Genomic DNA, 15760 nt, shown 5'->3' with positions numbered 1-15760 from the left:
ACATATTGTTTGGTGATAGTATGTGAGGTACCTTAATGAATATTGGGGAACATTTTATTAGTATGTGTCATATTAATAGTATGTATTGTTGACAAAAATAGATAACATCGGGTATTACCCCCAACTACATACATATCTACAATGATTTTCGTTTTTCTAACAAAACTTTTGTTGAATATGTGATTGTATGAGTTATATACATATGTATATTATATGTATAAATATACATATATAATTTCTTGGTTTCCGATCCTCTCGTTAACGTTGTGCACCCAAAAATATTTCTCCAACTTTCACCCTCGCAAGTTGCAAGAGTATAAAATAATCGGTTGCACCCGAACTTAACTCTTCCTTACTTGTATAATGACTTTCATTTTTCTAACAAACCCTATGCCGAATTACTCATCAGTGATTGGATTTTGATATTCTGGTTGACGTTTTGCACCGGCTTTTCCGTATGTAAAATCGTTTTTAGATTTATTAAGAAATACATAATACATATTATGTACATATGTATATAATTCCATGGACTATTTGTTTTCATGAAAAACCCAGTTAAACTTAATAAATTGCTTTAGTTTAGTTACCAATTTGTTTGTTTGTAAACTCTTTATCAATCCGGTTGCTTGTATGTACATATTTAATGCACAAAGATAAGATATACTCGTATAAGTACGTACTTGTACATATAACATTAAATGTAAGAGTATCATCAAATTGGCAAATGTGCCATCATTACACGAACATATGTAAGTATGTGGGACATGTATAAATTTCTCTACAAATAGCGCAAATTTATAATAAAGATTTTAGTCGAAATTTCGCTCTTGTAGTGACCAAAAGTGATTAAAGTTCCGAAATGAGTGAAAAACTTGTTCTCTACGGCTTCGAAAGAAGTCCGCCGGTACGCGCCGTTTTACTCACACTGAATGCTTTGAATTTGGAATTCGAACTAATACCGGTGGATACATTTAAAGGTGAACAAAATTCTGAGGAGCACTTGAAAAAGAATCCAGCGCATACAATTCCAGTACTCGAAGTTGATGGCAAATATATATCCGATTCTCACGCCATTATCGCCTTTTTGGCTAGCAAATATGGCAAAGACGATTCGCTCTATCCAAAGGACCTGTATCAACGCGCCACTGTCGATCAACGTTTGCACTATGAGAATGGTGTTATCTTTAACGAAACTATGAAACAACGTTTGCGTGCATTATTTTCAAGCGAACAGCCACAAGCGGCAGCTGAGGAAGCATTTAAAGCCGTTCGCGATGTATACACTGTGCTGGAGGCTTATCTCAATCAAAATAAATATATGGCTGCTGATCATTTAACCATAGCTGACTTCAGTCTTCTAACAACAGTTACTGTTCTGAATTTAGTTGTGCCAGTGGTGGCGGACAAGTGGCCAAAGTTGACAGCGTGGTTGGAGAACATGAAGCAGTTGCCATATTATGAGAAAGCAAACGCCAAAGGTTTGGAAGCACTCGTGGAAAAATTTAAACCGGCATTGGAAAAGCTCAAGGCATAACAAATAAATAATATTTTGACATCCCCAATAACCGTACTCTGGCGTGACCAGCCTCTCTGTGAGATTGTCCTTAATAAATATCAAAAAATGCTGGAAATGTTGGGATCGTCCAAGGTGCACGGTTAATGGAGATGTGCGCTTAATAGAACAATAGAACGTTTGTTTTAAGATTTAACTGTACTTATAAATAAACAAATGTATATTGTTAAGGATATCTTCTTTTACTTGACAAATAAAAACATTTTGTGAGTCCTTTTTAAGAATTTTAAATTTGACTTTAATCAATTTGTTTTTTTTTTTTTTCGCAGCAACAGAAATGTGAGTAATTTGTGTTTCAAATGAAAAAATCATACTTTCCGACCTGAATTTTGCTTTATATACTTTGAATTTTTATACCCTGTATATGGTACGTTAAGTTTGACACGAATTTTATACAAAACATCCTGAGGGAAACGTCCGAGATTCTACAAAATATACATATAAATATAGAAATGGTCAGCATGGCTAGCTGATTCGTTTTAGCTTCAGGGTTTGTCCGGAAAGTAATAGGACTGAATCGATTAAAAAAAAAATATTGAACCAATCATTACAATTCTTTAAAAACTTTCATAATGGGCCCCTTCTGCGTTGATGCAGCGCTGCCAGCGCGACTTCCAAGTATTGAAGGCGAGGTGACTGCTGCTTGGATCCCCTCTGTCGTCTCAAAATGCTTGACTTTCATCGGCCTTTTCAGGCAAGGAAACAAAAAAAGTTCGTGGGGCCACATCTGGGCTGTAGGGCGGCTGCGGCGTTGGAATGCCGGTCTTGATTAGGTAGCTGTTCACAAAAAAAGGGGGTGTGAGTCGTGGTGCAACTTCCAATGCGATGTCTTGTCGGACCGGGTCAATCGGGTTCGTTTAAGACTTTTGAGTACTTCCACGTAAAACTTGGTATTCACGGTTTGCCCAGGAGGAACAGATTCAAGGTTCACGCTGCCTTTGATGTCAAACAAGACAATGAGCATCGTTTTCACTTTAAATTTGCTTTTTCATCAGCGACCTCGTCCCGGCCTTCCTTCTTGCTAAAGCAACAGCTGGGTAAGTCGGCTTGATTACATCAAACGTATCTGTTTACCGAGTTTCACACAGAATTTAATCACATACCAGCCAAAACGTTGGATTTTCGGCTTGCACCTCTCGCAGAAACACGTCGAGCAAAAATGTTTGTCCTGACTCTCCAGGTGCTCGGAGACAACTGACCAGCCACTCATTCGTAAGCTAGAAACGGCCTCTACCGAATCCAGTCGGTGCGCGCACGCTCCAAGGTACAGTTGCGGGGGTAGAAAATCAGTCCTATTACTTTCCGGACAAACCTGTAGCTTCAGTGCTGCCGAAATTAAAGTTTATTTCCATTATTTTCTGGCAACATGCTGCTACAGGTTATAACAGTTTTGTTCACCTAACAGCTGTAAGTATCACCTAAAACTAAGCGAGAGAGATGAGATTATAAATGATCATGTCGACGAAACGAGTTGTAATCCGGTTGACTGTCTGTCTGTCCGTCCGTCCATCGGTGCAAACTGTAACTTGGGTAAAAATTAAGAAATCTTGATGAAACTTGGTACATTTTCCTTGGCAAAGAAGTAAGGCGGAGTTCGTAAAGGGACATAATCGGACCAATGCCACGTTCACAAAACGTCATTAAAGCAAAACCCATAATGTGCCATAACTAAGCACTAAAATAAGATATGTAACTGTAGTTTGGCACAGAGGATGGGTAAAATCGGACTGTAACCACGCCATGTAACACAATTTTTATACCTTAAACAAGCAGAAGGAAGCGTCGGAGACCCTATAAAGTATATATTTAAGTGATCAGTATGTTGAACTGAATATATTTAGCCATGTCCGTCTGTCTATCCACCTGTCCGTCCGTCTGTCTGTCTTTATATATACGAACTAGTCCCTCAATTTTTAAGATATCGTTTTGAAATTTTGAAACGTCATTTTCTCTTCAAGAAGCAAGAAGAAACAATAAAAATAATGGGATACAACTTTAGCGTATGACATCTTATGACCACAAAATGTCCAAATCCACCAAAAATTGTTCAAGCTCCTAGGTACCGAATATTTTGACCCCAATACCTACAGTTGATTTTTTACCGCAAATATAGTTCAAAGTGTGAGATCTATACTTGAAATTCAGGGGTATATTTTCCTGACAATGGTGAGACTGTGTGTCATGGGTTGTATCTGGTCAATACTTCCCTGAGCTCCCATATGCCTATCTTTACTATCTTTATCTATACTTTAAATACATATGTATGTTATAACTTTCGTTTGTCCAACAAGCCTTTTGTCGAATATGTGAATGTATGAGTTATTTATGGTAAATATGGCAAATAGTCCATGAAATTATATACATACTTATGTCTTATGTACTTAATAAACCTAAAAACGATTTAAAATACGGAAAAACGTCAACCAGAGGATTGGATTCGGATCAGTTCCACGAACTACAAGTATCACTCCTATTGCTTGTATTTAATGATAAGATATATAATATTAAGAATCAAATTGGCAAATGTGCTTTATCATCATTACACGAAAATAAGTATGTGTGACACGTATAAATTTCTCTACAAATAGCGCAAATTTATAAAAAAGTTTTTAGTCGAAATTTAGCTCTTGTAGTGACCAAAAGTGATTAAAGTTCCGAAATGGGTGAAAAACTTGTTCTCTACGGCTTCGAGAGAAGTCCGCCGGTACGCGCCGTTTTACTCACACTGAATGCTTTGAATTTGGAATTCGAACTAATACCGGTGGATACATATAAAGGTGAACAAAATTCTGAGGAGCACTTGAAAAAGAATCCAGCGCATACAATTCCAGTACTCGAAGTTGATGGCAAATATATATCCGATTCTCACGCCATTATCGCCTTTTTGGCTAGCAAATATGGCAAAGATGATTCGCTCTATCCAAAGGACCTGTATCAACGCGCCATTGTCGATCAACGTTTGCACTATGAGAATGGTGTTATCTTTAACGAAACTATGAAACAACGTTTGCGTCCGTTACTTACAAGCGAACTGCCACAAGCGGCGGTTGATGAAGCATTAAAAGGCATTAGTGATGTATACACTGTGCTGGAGGCTTATCTCAATCAAAATAAATATATGGCTGCTGATCATTTAACCATAGCTGACTTCAGTCTTCTAACAACGGTTACTGTTCTGAATTTAATTGTGCCAGTGGTGGCGGACAAGTGGCCAAAGTTGACAGCGTGGTTGGAGAACATGAAGCAGTTGCCATATTATGAGAAAGCAAACGCCAAAGGTCTGAAAGCAACCGAGGATGTAATTAAACCGATATTGGCAAAGTATAAGGCATAAGAAATTGCTAATATAGTGAAATTCCCAATAAGCGTACACTGGCGGGAGCAGTCTTTCTGTCCGTTTAAGAGATTGTCCTTAATAAAAATAATCAAAAAATGCTGGAAATGTTGGGATCGGGCGAGGTCGTTCGTTTTATAGAGCTTTCACTGTATTTATAAATTAAAATATGTACTTTGTTTAGGAAATCTTCTTTTGCATGACAAATAAAAAAAAACATTTTGCGTTATGAACTTAATTCCTGTATATGACTTTTGATTTTGACCTTACTCAACTTGTGGTATTACGCCGCTTACAACAGAAATGTGAATAAATTACGACCTGACTTTTGCTTTATATCTTTTGACACGAAGCTTACACAAACGTCCGAGATCCTACAAAATATAGTATATAGGCATAGTCAGCGTGACGAGCTGATTTAGCTATGACCGACTATTTGTATATACGCGTCTGTCTGCCTGTATATAATTCCTCAGGTTTTGAGATATCGACTTAAAATTAGCAGACGTCATTTTCAAGATATTACTCGGAACCGTCAATAACCACTGTAGCACATATGTACATATATACATAGCTGTCATACAAGCTGCTCCATCGAAATCAAATCCCATGCATGGTAAACTGCTTTATTTATCCAAGGCAAGTCTACAATCCTCTAAGAAATTTTTTGGATCGGTCAATTATAGCATATAGCTGTTACATAGACTTCGCCTTCTTCTTCTTTATTGGCGTAGACACTGCTTACGCACTTATAGCCGAGTTAACAACAGCGTGTCAGTCGTTTTCCACACATAAGACATGACCTAGCCGGCGCAGCTAAGCTTCTAAATCAGGCTCCCCCCTTAATTCGCTGAACTACAAGTATGTATGGCAATGTCGTCGTATATCTCCTACAGCTCATCCTTCCATCGAATGCAATATTCGCCGTGGCCAACGCGCAAAGGACCATAAATCTTCCGCGGAACCTTCTCTCGAAAACTCGTAACGTCAACTCATCAGATGTTGTCATCGTCCACATCTCTGCACCATATAGCAGGACGCGAATAATGAGTGACTTTCTGTGGTCGATCAAAATCAAAATCCTTTTATGGAAAACTTTTTTATTTCAAGAGATATCTTCTCGAAATTTGGAATGGTTTATTGTGCTAAACAAGTCTACAATCTTCTATGGAGTTTTTTAGATCGGAAAGAAGAGAAGAAATAGCTTCGGAAATGCCGAAGTAAAAGCTTTTTCTTGTTTGATTTAAGGTTTAATTATTTCTCCTAACCTTATGTGACTGCTTATATACATACATACATAACTTTAAATATACATACTTACTGTAAATGTGAAACTAATATGTAAAGCATATACATACTTTTATATTCATTCATTTATTATATATATATATATAGATATATATTTAAAAGTAAACAATTGTCAATAAATACATACATGAATACAACTTACATACATACATAAATTTGGCATCACATAACTCGGTCAGCAATGCTATAGCAGTTTTGAAGTACAAATATAAATTTGTTTATGTTTAACAATCCAAATATAAATATTTCGATAATTTACTATATAGTCGTTTTCGTTTGCAAAATTCAACAACAATAAAAGTGCGTGATTACTTTTTGCTGTTCGCTTTGTTTTTCTTGGTAAACTATGTATTTCAATATAATTAATAATTTATATTGAGCAAAGGTGTACATATGTACCTCGATTTTCATACATAAGGTTATATCAATAAAAAGGCTTATTAGAGGATTCTGGGTATTTAATTGTGTATAATAAAGGTCCTAATTTAATTCAATAATACATTTGGTTTCAATTCTAATACACAACATGACAATACATTTGAGACAAATACATGTACATGTGTACATATGGCTTCAACTAGTACATATGTATATATACGCGTATATGTACGACACACACACGTATGTATATTACCAACATGAATATGTATGTAAGTGCGTGAACAATCTAATATGCTTTAATATACCTTTTTATTTTACGGAAGTTGGTTGTTTTCTTGTGCGTTGCTTTTATTTTTCACTCGTCGCAATATTTTCTTTTTGCCCCATACTGCACCCCCGACCCTTAACATACTCGCTTCCGCGGGAATCGTTGAACTTTTTAGGTGTGAGTGTGATTAGGTGAATCTTTAAGTACTATGGCATAAGCTAACCTCGCAATTCATATAGCTGGCGGGTTCACAATGGACCATATTTAAATCAGGAAAGGTAAACGGTATAGCGGTGTATATGAAATGGGTGATTGCGAAAGGAACTACGCGGTCACATAATATTCACGTTGGCGTTTTTGACATTTTTCACGTGCAATATAGCACAACGCAATGGTTATGAGAATTGCAATTGTTACCCCCATTCCTATGCTAACCCACATTATCTCCTCGTTGATGCCCACGTACGAACGCCCTTGAAATAAATTCAAATGAAATGGAATTTTTAGTAAGAAAATATTTATGGAATTGACATATTAAAAGAATGTATCACTCTCTTACCGTTGTAATAATGATTGGAATAGCCAGCTTTCCCGGCTACCCTGCCTGCTGGCATTTTGATGGTAATATATAAGAGCAAAACTTTTTTAAATACAATTAAATTCTATTGCCCAACTTGGACTTGAGTAAACTTTTGTAAGGTTTTTTAGGTACTATAAATGCTTTTTCAATGGAGATAAGTTACAGCAATATTAAAATTTCCAGGCATAGATTGGAGAACCACCAATTTAAGGATCATACAATGTAATTGCCATGGTGTTTCTGCTGAAAAGAAAGGAAATTTAGTAATCATATAATGGTACACAGAAAAATTAATTTTTTGGTTAATATAAGCTACATAGTAGAAATCTGTTAAAAATTCAATTTGCATATTTTCAGTGGTGAATTATTTATATTTGATTTTGAACTTCCATGATAATAACGTTTCGAACTGAGATTATTTATTTTTAAATTCAATTGCGACAACTAAAACGTTCGCTAATAAACGATTAACGTCGATTGCAACTATGACGTTGATAACGCAATGCCTTACATCGCTATCTAATTCACAGCTGATTTTATTTTCCTTCCCAATTGGCTTCTGCTAGCATAGCATTTGTCGTATTTCTAGTGATAAATATTAGTTTTATTTTTATTGGTTTCATTTATTTTATATATAAATTGTGTAAAAATTGCATTTATTTTTAGTGTATAAATGAAAGTTAGCAAATAGATTAATTCCTTAAGTGCAAATGAAAATGTGCGATGGATCGGAGGAATGTTGCAGTGAGTAATGCGAACGTTTTCCTGCTCTTGTTTGCTTGCTAACTAAATTATATTTAAACCGGAGTTTTAAAAAGAAAATAGTGCAGTGTGAAAGCTATTGGTTATATATTTGAATATGTTATTGAAATAACCATTGCTTGGTTGATGTGTAATGCTTATTAGAATTTTATTTGTTTGCGTTTTAGCGGCTTATTTGCATAAAAGCAGACATATTTGTACATACGAAGAGAACCCAACTCGCGAATGACAATTTTTTCGTTCGTGAACAAGCGGGAAGTGATAAAAGATTGCACAAACCATAAATCATTAAATATTTTCCCGCGTATTCGTAAATAGCAGTTATTCGCTAATATTTGTTATAAATATGTATTAGTTTTGTTCACATATTTTTTTTACTTTCTGATATAATCGGAGGACTGAACATTACCAGCCTACTATAAAATAGAACAACTTATTTTAACTGGAGACAAATAATACTTATTAATAACCAAAAATCAATTTAAACTTAGGTAAATATTCCTTATTAGCTTTCGACATATTAATTCACTGAAGAGCACGTTCGATTCAATACAATATTCCAAAGTTAACTTTTTTCATACGAGTATATATACTTATGTACACATTTACTCATTGTTAGTGATGCATGCATACTTATAATGCAATTCCTAATTTAGTGATAAGGTTAAGCTTTCTATTCGACTATATGCAATGTTTCACATATAATATACATATATGATTATATACGTGTTAATGCATTAAATCAATCAAACAATGAAATCTTAAAATTATAGTTGCACTTCCTAAGCAAAAAAAAATGTATCCAAAGCTTCCGATAAATAATGAATTATGTATATTAAACCATAAGTTTTCGCCGCATTGCTTAAATAACATTGGAAGCATTAAGAGGTTTATTACGTGTGCGCTATAATTTTTTACCATTATGCAATATTTTACCATTGAAGACAAACTGGAAGCGGAAGCGATACTCTCAAACGAACAGCTACTATCCTTCGAATTGCGAAGTAAAGACATACAATGGGCGAGCTATGTAACGCCGTTGGCGCCTCGCATTTCGCCAATATATCTACAAAGACAATATCAATTGATGAGTAATTACAGAGAACCAATTGGAAACCACAATAGACGCGAAGTTCTAGTCTGTCACGATATGATGGGAAACTATCTGGAAGATCGGTATATAGCATATACTTTGAGATGTTAAAATTTTATTCACAGCTTCTATTCTGCAGACATTACCACTCATCTAAGAAGTATGATGACTACCGTTTTTACCATTGGTCTGGAATCGACTACTTCTGTTACTTTAGTCATAATTATATCACAATACCGCCTTGTGGTTGGTTAAACGCGGCGCACAAACATGGGGTACGAGTTTTGGGTAAGTATTGGAACATATAATGCGTGAAATATTAAGCTTAACGTGCAAAATATTTCTGTTAATATTCTGTTAATTAACTGAATTAAATTAAAAAAATATAAATATTTTGCTCACAGGCACATTTATTACCGAAAGTGGGCATTCCAAATTGTTAAACGAAGTGCTGCAGTCAAAGGATATGGTAGATAAGATTGTCGACGCTATGGTGAAGTTGTGTAAGCATTATTGCTTCGAAGGCTGGTTGATTAATGTCGAATGCAAAGTTAAATTAGAAGATATGGAAAACCTCTAGTGAGTATGAAAACCAATAACATTTCCAATTGGATATCAAGACCGCATTAATTTCAGCTACCTCGTAGAACGCTTACGCACAACTGTGGAAAGTGAAGTGGAACGCGGTGTGGTGTTCTGGTATGACAGCATCATTGATACCGGTGACCTGAGATGGCAAAATGAAATTAATGCAAAAAATGTGCGTTTTTTTCGTGCTGCGCATGGCATGCTAATCAATTATACATGGAATGATAGAAGTCTAGAGATGACAACGGAAATTTGTGAGCGCTCACAAGCTCAATGTCAGCGTGCCTTTTTTGGCATCGATGTCTTTGGACGTGGTCAAGTTGCCAAGTTTCAGTGTAAACAAACCTTGGCACGCATTGTGAATCAACGATTTTCAACGGGCTTCTTTGCACCGGCCTGGACATATGAAACTCTACAAATGTTCGGGTACAATATAAAACAACCGTTGGGAGACGACAGCGTAAATGATGCTTTCTTGCGCCGCAATGAAAAATTTTGGTGCTCTTTATGGGAACATTTGGCTACACATCCTTACCATGCATTACCGTTTTATTCCGATTTTTGTTTGGGTTCCGGAAAAAGCACATATATAAATGGTCGCCCAAAGAGTAGTGTGAGCGGCAGTGGTGGTGGTGATGGTGAACAGTTTTTTAATTTATCACGCTGTTCGCTACAGCCATCAGTTCCGCTATATCAGCTCGCTGAGCGCTTCTATTCCGACGCTTTTAATGGCGGCTCGTGCCTACGTATATTACAGTATAATAATAGCTTCCGTGTGTTTGTCGCCGACTTCAAACTGCAAAGTGGTGGACTTGTTTTTGCCTACGCTTATAAGCTGCAACCAAGGGATGGCGAATTCGATTGCATTTTGCGTTTTTGTACAAGAAATAATGCACGCGATTGTTATCTTTTCTTGGGTGATTATTACGATACAACGAATTTGCAAAAAGGACGCTGCTACGTCTCACCATTAAAGCCGAAATATTATCATCTATTGCATAGCAATAATTTAGATACACCAAAAATACCCAAAGAAATTTCGCTGTCTGAAAATACGGCAAATGGGTGGCGCGTACGTTATTATGTGGTGGCTTTCGATGGCGCCATTCAAGTGAAGGATATTGGTGTGCTGTATCGTCGAAGTGCAGAAGCAACAGACACTGCCTACTTAGGTGCGGTCTACCTGAATGAGTGTGATGTGAATACGCTTGACTTCCCACAAGATAGCAATATTGCATTGATACAAATTTATGGAGAGGATTTGCTTAATTAACTTTTGCAGATAAGGTCCAACGTTAGTCAAAAGTCAGTAAAATGTTGCTCTTTTGGCTTTTGATTAGTATTTTTTCCAAATATGTATACACATTTATATGATTATGTAAACAAATTTTATACAGTTTTTTTACAATTTTAACTATTAAAGCTTAAACGAAAATGAATTTTTGCTCTTCTGTAACTTGTTTGGGACAAAAACAAATGATTGCTTATCGCAAAATCTTGCATCGGCATTTCACACTTTAATATTTGTTGTAATTGATAGTAGAGTGCGCAATTTTGTGGTTTTCCTTACAATACTTGATTTTTGAGTAAAAAAGTAGAAATTGTTCAATCTAATTTTGCTGCAATAACATTAATCTAGACCAAAGGTAAAAAAAATATTTTTAGCTTGCATTTGATCGGTTGTTGTTGTTTTAACGGGTACCTAATTCTCATTGGGATGGTAAGGATTAGATAAGTTGTCGTCAAAGCCATCCAACGGTAGGCCCAGGAAACATGCTATTTCGACGGGGCCGGACCAAAAGGAGAAGAGCGTCAGATGAGTAGAGGTAGCAGGGCATGCAAGGGGGTGGCCTGTGTCATGCGGGGGCTCATTGCACCCTGGACATAAGTCAGGGTCCATTCTGGATAAGTAGGCGTTTAACCTGCTACAGTTTCCAGAACGAAGCTGCTTTGATCGGTCAGTTTGTATGGCAGATACATACTATAGTGGTCCGATTTTGGCCAATTTTTGTGCAGATAAGTTTTCAAATAGAAAACTTTTTCTTACAATCACTTGATTTTGATCGGTCATTTTGTATGACAGCAATATGTTTTAGGGAACCAATATCGTATATGCTTTATAGAGCCGGTGACGCTTTCTTCTATTTTTATAAAGAAATATCGAAAATAGTGAATGCAGTCACTATACGAGTGTGAGCTCATACGACTTTTTCTCATGCCACTACCCCCCGCTATATTGAAAAGGCAAAAACATTTCAATTTAACACTTTGTCCTCTTTCCTTTTCAATTACTCATTTGCCTGTTCTTGCTTAGCGCTGCCAACACCCGTATAGTATTCAGTAAGAATTTGTAAAAAAGGATTTATCGACATAGTCTCATACAAACATAGGTAAGAGGTTAGTCTGTGTGTGTCAGCTTGCATTACCTCTCAAAAACACAAGTTCTTAAGTTGACTTGTTGAGAATACGTCTTTGTTTTCCTTAATGCATAGTCGCGCACACTTTTCTGATTTTATGTGACAACATGCTCTTTGGATATAAAATGGGCTTATGGGTATCTAGTATATTGCTATACAAAACATGTATACATACATATGCATGTATAAAGTTTCATTACAAAGAAATCCACACTTATATAAATATATGTGTTTAATAATGTCCCAGTGGTGTAATGTTTTGGAATTTTAAATTCAAAATGGGTTTGTATACCAACCTATGACCGCTTTGAAGGAGGTTAGATTTCGATAAGTGTAGAGACATATGCATCTAAATGAAATTCGATTTCTATTCTAAAATAAACGTTTTTGTTGTTGTAATTTTACATTCAGCTGAAGCGATGGCGAAAGAGACAATTTCTGCCCGTTCACACGACAGTCGGGTCTACGTAGCCGAAACGGACCCGGATTATTTTCCAGCCAAGAATGGTCAACTCGGCATAATTCTGCTGCTACAACAACAACAACAACACAGTTTCTGTGCTGTAAATCGTTGTCAAGGAAAATTTTTGTCCAACACCCGGAAGAGTAGGCTTAAGCCACACTATGATCTATATTGTGGCAAGGATCGTTCATTACACTCTGAGCAAGGTGAGACCCTATATAGATATATATACAAATAATCAACGTGACGAACTGATGAGGATCGATTAAAATTGTTCAAATGTTCAGATCGAACTACTATATCATATAGCTAACATACAAAGTGACCCATCAAAACCAAGCTCTGTTATGGAATATTTCGTATTTCTGATTTAAGCTTCGGTGCAACCGAAGATAACGTTCTTTCTTTCTTTTGTTTTTATTCAAGTCCTTTCTTGAAAATTGAAGCTTGTTCTTCACGGAGGAGTTAGATCACTGCTTCAGAAGCTCAACACAGCGACATACTCAGTGAACACTTGCCACAGCCAAGCTTCAAAGTGTTAGGGTAAAAGTATGGCAAATGTTGATACTAATTTTATGAGCTGCATATACTCTATGTACATATGTATGTATGTATGTTGGTATGTAAATATTTATATGACTTCTTAACGAACCGAATCGATAGCACGCGCATCCACGGCTCCAACGGCTCTAAGAACAATTCACATACATGCACACATACACATATTAGCAGCGGTGGATGTCAAGTATCAAACAAACACAAGAGTTTGTTTGTTAACACTAAAGTTAGGTCAAATACACTTTGCGAATTGGCGATGCAGCAAATCACTTGGCAGTGATACTTGCACGAATGAATATTTATGTACATAAGTGTGTGAGTGTGCTAGTATTTATGAGTATATGAAAGTACATACATACATATGTATATGTATGTATATAGTATGCGTGGAAATGTGTGGAAATAGGCCACCAACTTATTGTGGCTCTGACACATTTTATTAGATCATGAGCATATACATACATATTTACATATAGGCGTATTATAAGTATGTAGAGATACAAAAACACTTAAAATAAACTCTACACATTAAATAGTTTTATTAAAAAACTCAAAACGATAAAGGCTAAAAACATTCACAAACTTCTTTTACAAAATATACAGTTAATTACTTCAACTGCATCCGTTTTTAAACACAATTTCGAGTTCCACCTTAAAATCTGTATGACAGTATGTATGTATGTGCACAAGTGTGATACATGCATTTATTTATGAAATAACATACTTTCATTGCACTCACTTTTTAATAAATATCCGCTGCGTTTGTTACGCTTTGAAAGCTGTTTATTTTACTAAATTGAATATGTATATTTTACCCGTAATTATATTTGCTTTTTAGTGAGAATTTAACATTGGATTGCATTAACAACTAAGTACGAACTATTTTATGCGCTAGCCAAGCAACGTACATAAATCATTCGCTTTATATGTACAGCATTTGAGCCGAATTTGTCCCGCTTTTAGGCAGCCAAGCCCCAAAAAGCACTGAATGCCTTGCTTCGCGTGAGAGAGTACAACGAAAGCACATTATCCACTCCCATGGAGATAATAAACTCAACTGATGCTGTATTGCGGCATGCTGGTGGCACAAACTTTTCCATACAAATTCTCTGTTGTCGTTGATGCTGCTGCTGCTGGTGTTAACATTCGTTGGGGTTGTTCGGCATTTCTTTGGCTAAAGCGTTGGGTTTGGCCTGTGAAATCGTTTACATGGTTTACATGCCGTTAACATGTGGAGTAGTCTTCTGCTTACGTTTAAGGAAATATTTTCAAACTTGAAAAATAATAATAAAATACATTTGCAACATTTCCAATGGCTTTAACACACATACATACATACATACAGTCAGAGTGTAAAATTCCATAGTATAACTGCTTTTGGGGTTCGTTAACTGTGGTCACAAATAAAACGTTTCGATGCAAGAACTTGATTTGATCAACCAGTTTGGATGGCAGCTATATGCTATAGTGCTCCGTTCTGAACAATTTCTTCAGAATTCATACTTTTGCTTTAAACAATAATCCGTGCCAAATTTCGTCCAGCTATCTTGTCAAATAAAAAAGTTTTCCTTACAAGGACATAATTTTGATCGTTCAGTTTGTATGGCAGCTATATGCTGTAGTGGTCCGATATCAACGGCTCCAACAAAGGAGCAGCTTCGTGGGTAGAAAAGATCGTGTGCAAAGTCGATATCTCAAAAACTCAGCGTCTAGTTCGCGTATCATCTCAAGAACCCGGAACAGAAAACATAACTTATACAAGTTCATTCTCAGACACTCTAAAATTCACCTAACCTTAATATCTATAAGGAATAAGTGAAATTAAGCGGTCCTTTATGGCCCTTATAACAGGAACAGCGAAAAACGCTACTCCCTTCCTCAGTTGCCGTTACGTTATGGCTCGTGATGTCAACGATTTTAAACATTTAAAGCAGTCTAACACTACCGGCGTCATCACACTCACCTTTCATTGTTTCTCTTACTGATATGCCATTGCACACCCCTTCAAGAGTAAACTGAAAGGGAATAGTAAATGCGTGAGCGGAGCGCTATTGTTTTATTTTTACAGGAGTGCTAAGTTTATTGTTTTTGTTTTGACATTCACGCAACCATAACTTTATCCCATGTTTCCTGCGTCAGCGACAAAATACGCTCCAAACGCACATGCTCCAGTTCAAATGAGAGCCGTGGGCCGTGGGAGCTTTTGGCCATGGCTGCCGCTTTTAGATAATTTTGATTGTAATTAAAACTTAATGAAAGCTTTTCGATTGCCGTCAACGTAATTTTTGAGTTTTTCGCACATGATTTTGCTGTTTTATGTTAAAAAATATTATTTAGTTTATTATCTTTATATATAAAACTGTAGCAAAAATTATTTCCTTTTTTTAGTACTTTTAGAACCATGAAAACTGCGGGTGTATGTGGGCTTTTGTCCG

The 15760-nt window shown here is 36.2% G+C and overlaps 3 protein-coding genes across 6 annotated transcripts; 2 read left to right on the top strand and 1 right to left on the bottom strand.

Annotated features, from left to right (window-relative positions):
- The first annotated feature begins 793 nt into the window (after positions 1 to 793).
- Positions 794 to 5145, top strand: LOC115066421 (uncharacterized). Its single transcript, XM_049452763.1, has 3 exons — positions 794 to 1528; positions 1843 to 1856; positions 4226 to 5145. Exons 1-3 carry the CDS (start codon positions 860 to 862, stop codon positions 4905 to 4907), a joined length of 1365 nt encoding a protein of 454 aa, XP_049308720.1. The 5' UTR covers positions 794 to 859; the 3' UTR covers positions 4908 to 5145.
- Positions 5146 to 6253: 1108 nt separating this feature from the next.
- LOC105229683 (uncharacterized) lies at positions 6254 to 14559 on the bottom strand. Of its 3 annotated transcripts, none has more exons than XM_011210110.4 (3): positions 14065 to 14559; positions 7424 to 7687; positions 6254 to 7337 (listed from the first exon to the last, which is right to left on the bottom strand). In XM_011210110.4, exons 2-3 carry the CDS (start codon positions 7476 to 7478, stop codon positions 7189 to 7191), a joined length of 204 nt encoding a protein of 67 aa, XP_011208412.1. In that variant the 5' UTR covers positions 7479 to 7687; positions 14065 to 14559; the 3' UTR covers positions 6254 to 7188. The 3 variants fall into 3 exon arrangements, with proteins under 3 accessions (XP_011208412.1, XP_011208411.1, XP_029407620.1); XM_011210109.4 differs by having other exon boundaries at positions 7424 to 7684; XM_029551760.2 differs by having other exon boundaries at positions 7424 to 7684; positions 14234 to 14559.
- LOC105229685 (cytosolic endo-beta-N-acetylglucosaminidase) lies at positions 7973 to 11326 on the top strand. Of its 2 annotated transcripts, none has more exons than XM_011210112.4 (5): positions 7973 to 8188; positions 9151 to 9382; positions 9439 to 9587; positions 9704 to 9878; positions 9936 to 11326. In XM_011210112.4, exons 1-5 carry the CDS (start codon positions 8155 to 8157, stop codon positions 11158 to 11160), a joined length of 1815 nt encoding a protein of 604 aa, XP_011208414.2. In that variant the 5' UTR covers positions 7973 to 8154; the 3' UTR covers positions 11161 to 11326. The 2 variants fall into 2 exon arrangements, with proteins under 2 accessions (XP_011208414.2, XP_011208415.2); XM_011210113.4 differs by lacking the exon at positions 7973 to 8188 and adding an exon at positions 8229 to 8697.
- Positions 14560 to 15760: the final 1201 nt, after the last annotated feature.

This window comes from Bactrocera dorsalis, chromosome 3, assembly GCF_023373825.1.
Source record: "Bactrocera dorsalis isolate Fly_Bdor chromosome 3, ASM2337382v1, whole genome shotgun sequence".
Classification (NCBI taxonomy): domain Eukaryota; kingdom Metazoa; phylum Arthropoda; class Insecta; order Diptera; family Tephritidae; genus Bactrocera; species Bactrocera dorsalis.
The sequence above is the reverse complement of the archived record's forward strand: the minus strand, read 5'-3'. Positions and strand labels throughout refer to the sequence as shown.

Bases quoted from the DNA above. Each gene is read 5' to 3' on its own strand.
- LOC105229683 (XM_011210110.4), bottom strand. From the start codon at position 7,478: ATGCCAGCAGGCAGGGTAGCCGGGAAAGCTGGCTATTCCAATCATTAT. The intron at 7,338-7,423 runs GTAAGAGAGTGA...ATTTATTTCAAG, and splicing joins TTCCAATCATTATTACAACG to GGCGTTCGTACGTGGGCATC.
- LOC115066421 (XM_049452763.1), top strand. From the start codon at position 860: ATGAGTGAAAAACTTGTTCTCTACGGCTTCGAAAGAAGTCCGCCGGTA.
- LOC105229685 (XM_011210112.4), top strand. From the start codon at position 8,155: ATGAAAATGTGCGATGGATCGGAGGAATGTTGCA. The intron at 9,383-9,438 runs GTATATAGCATA...TCTATTCTGCAG, and splicing joins GGAAACTATCTGGAAGATCG to ACATTACCACTCATCTAAGA. The intron at 9,879-9,935 runs GTGAGTATGAAA...CATTAATTTCAG, and splicing joins GAAGATATGGAAAACCTCTA to CTACCTCGTAGAACGCTTAC.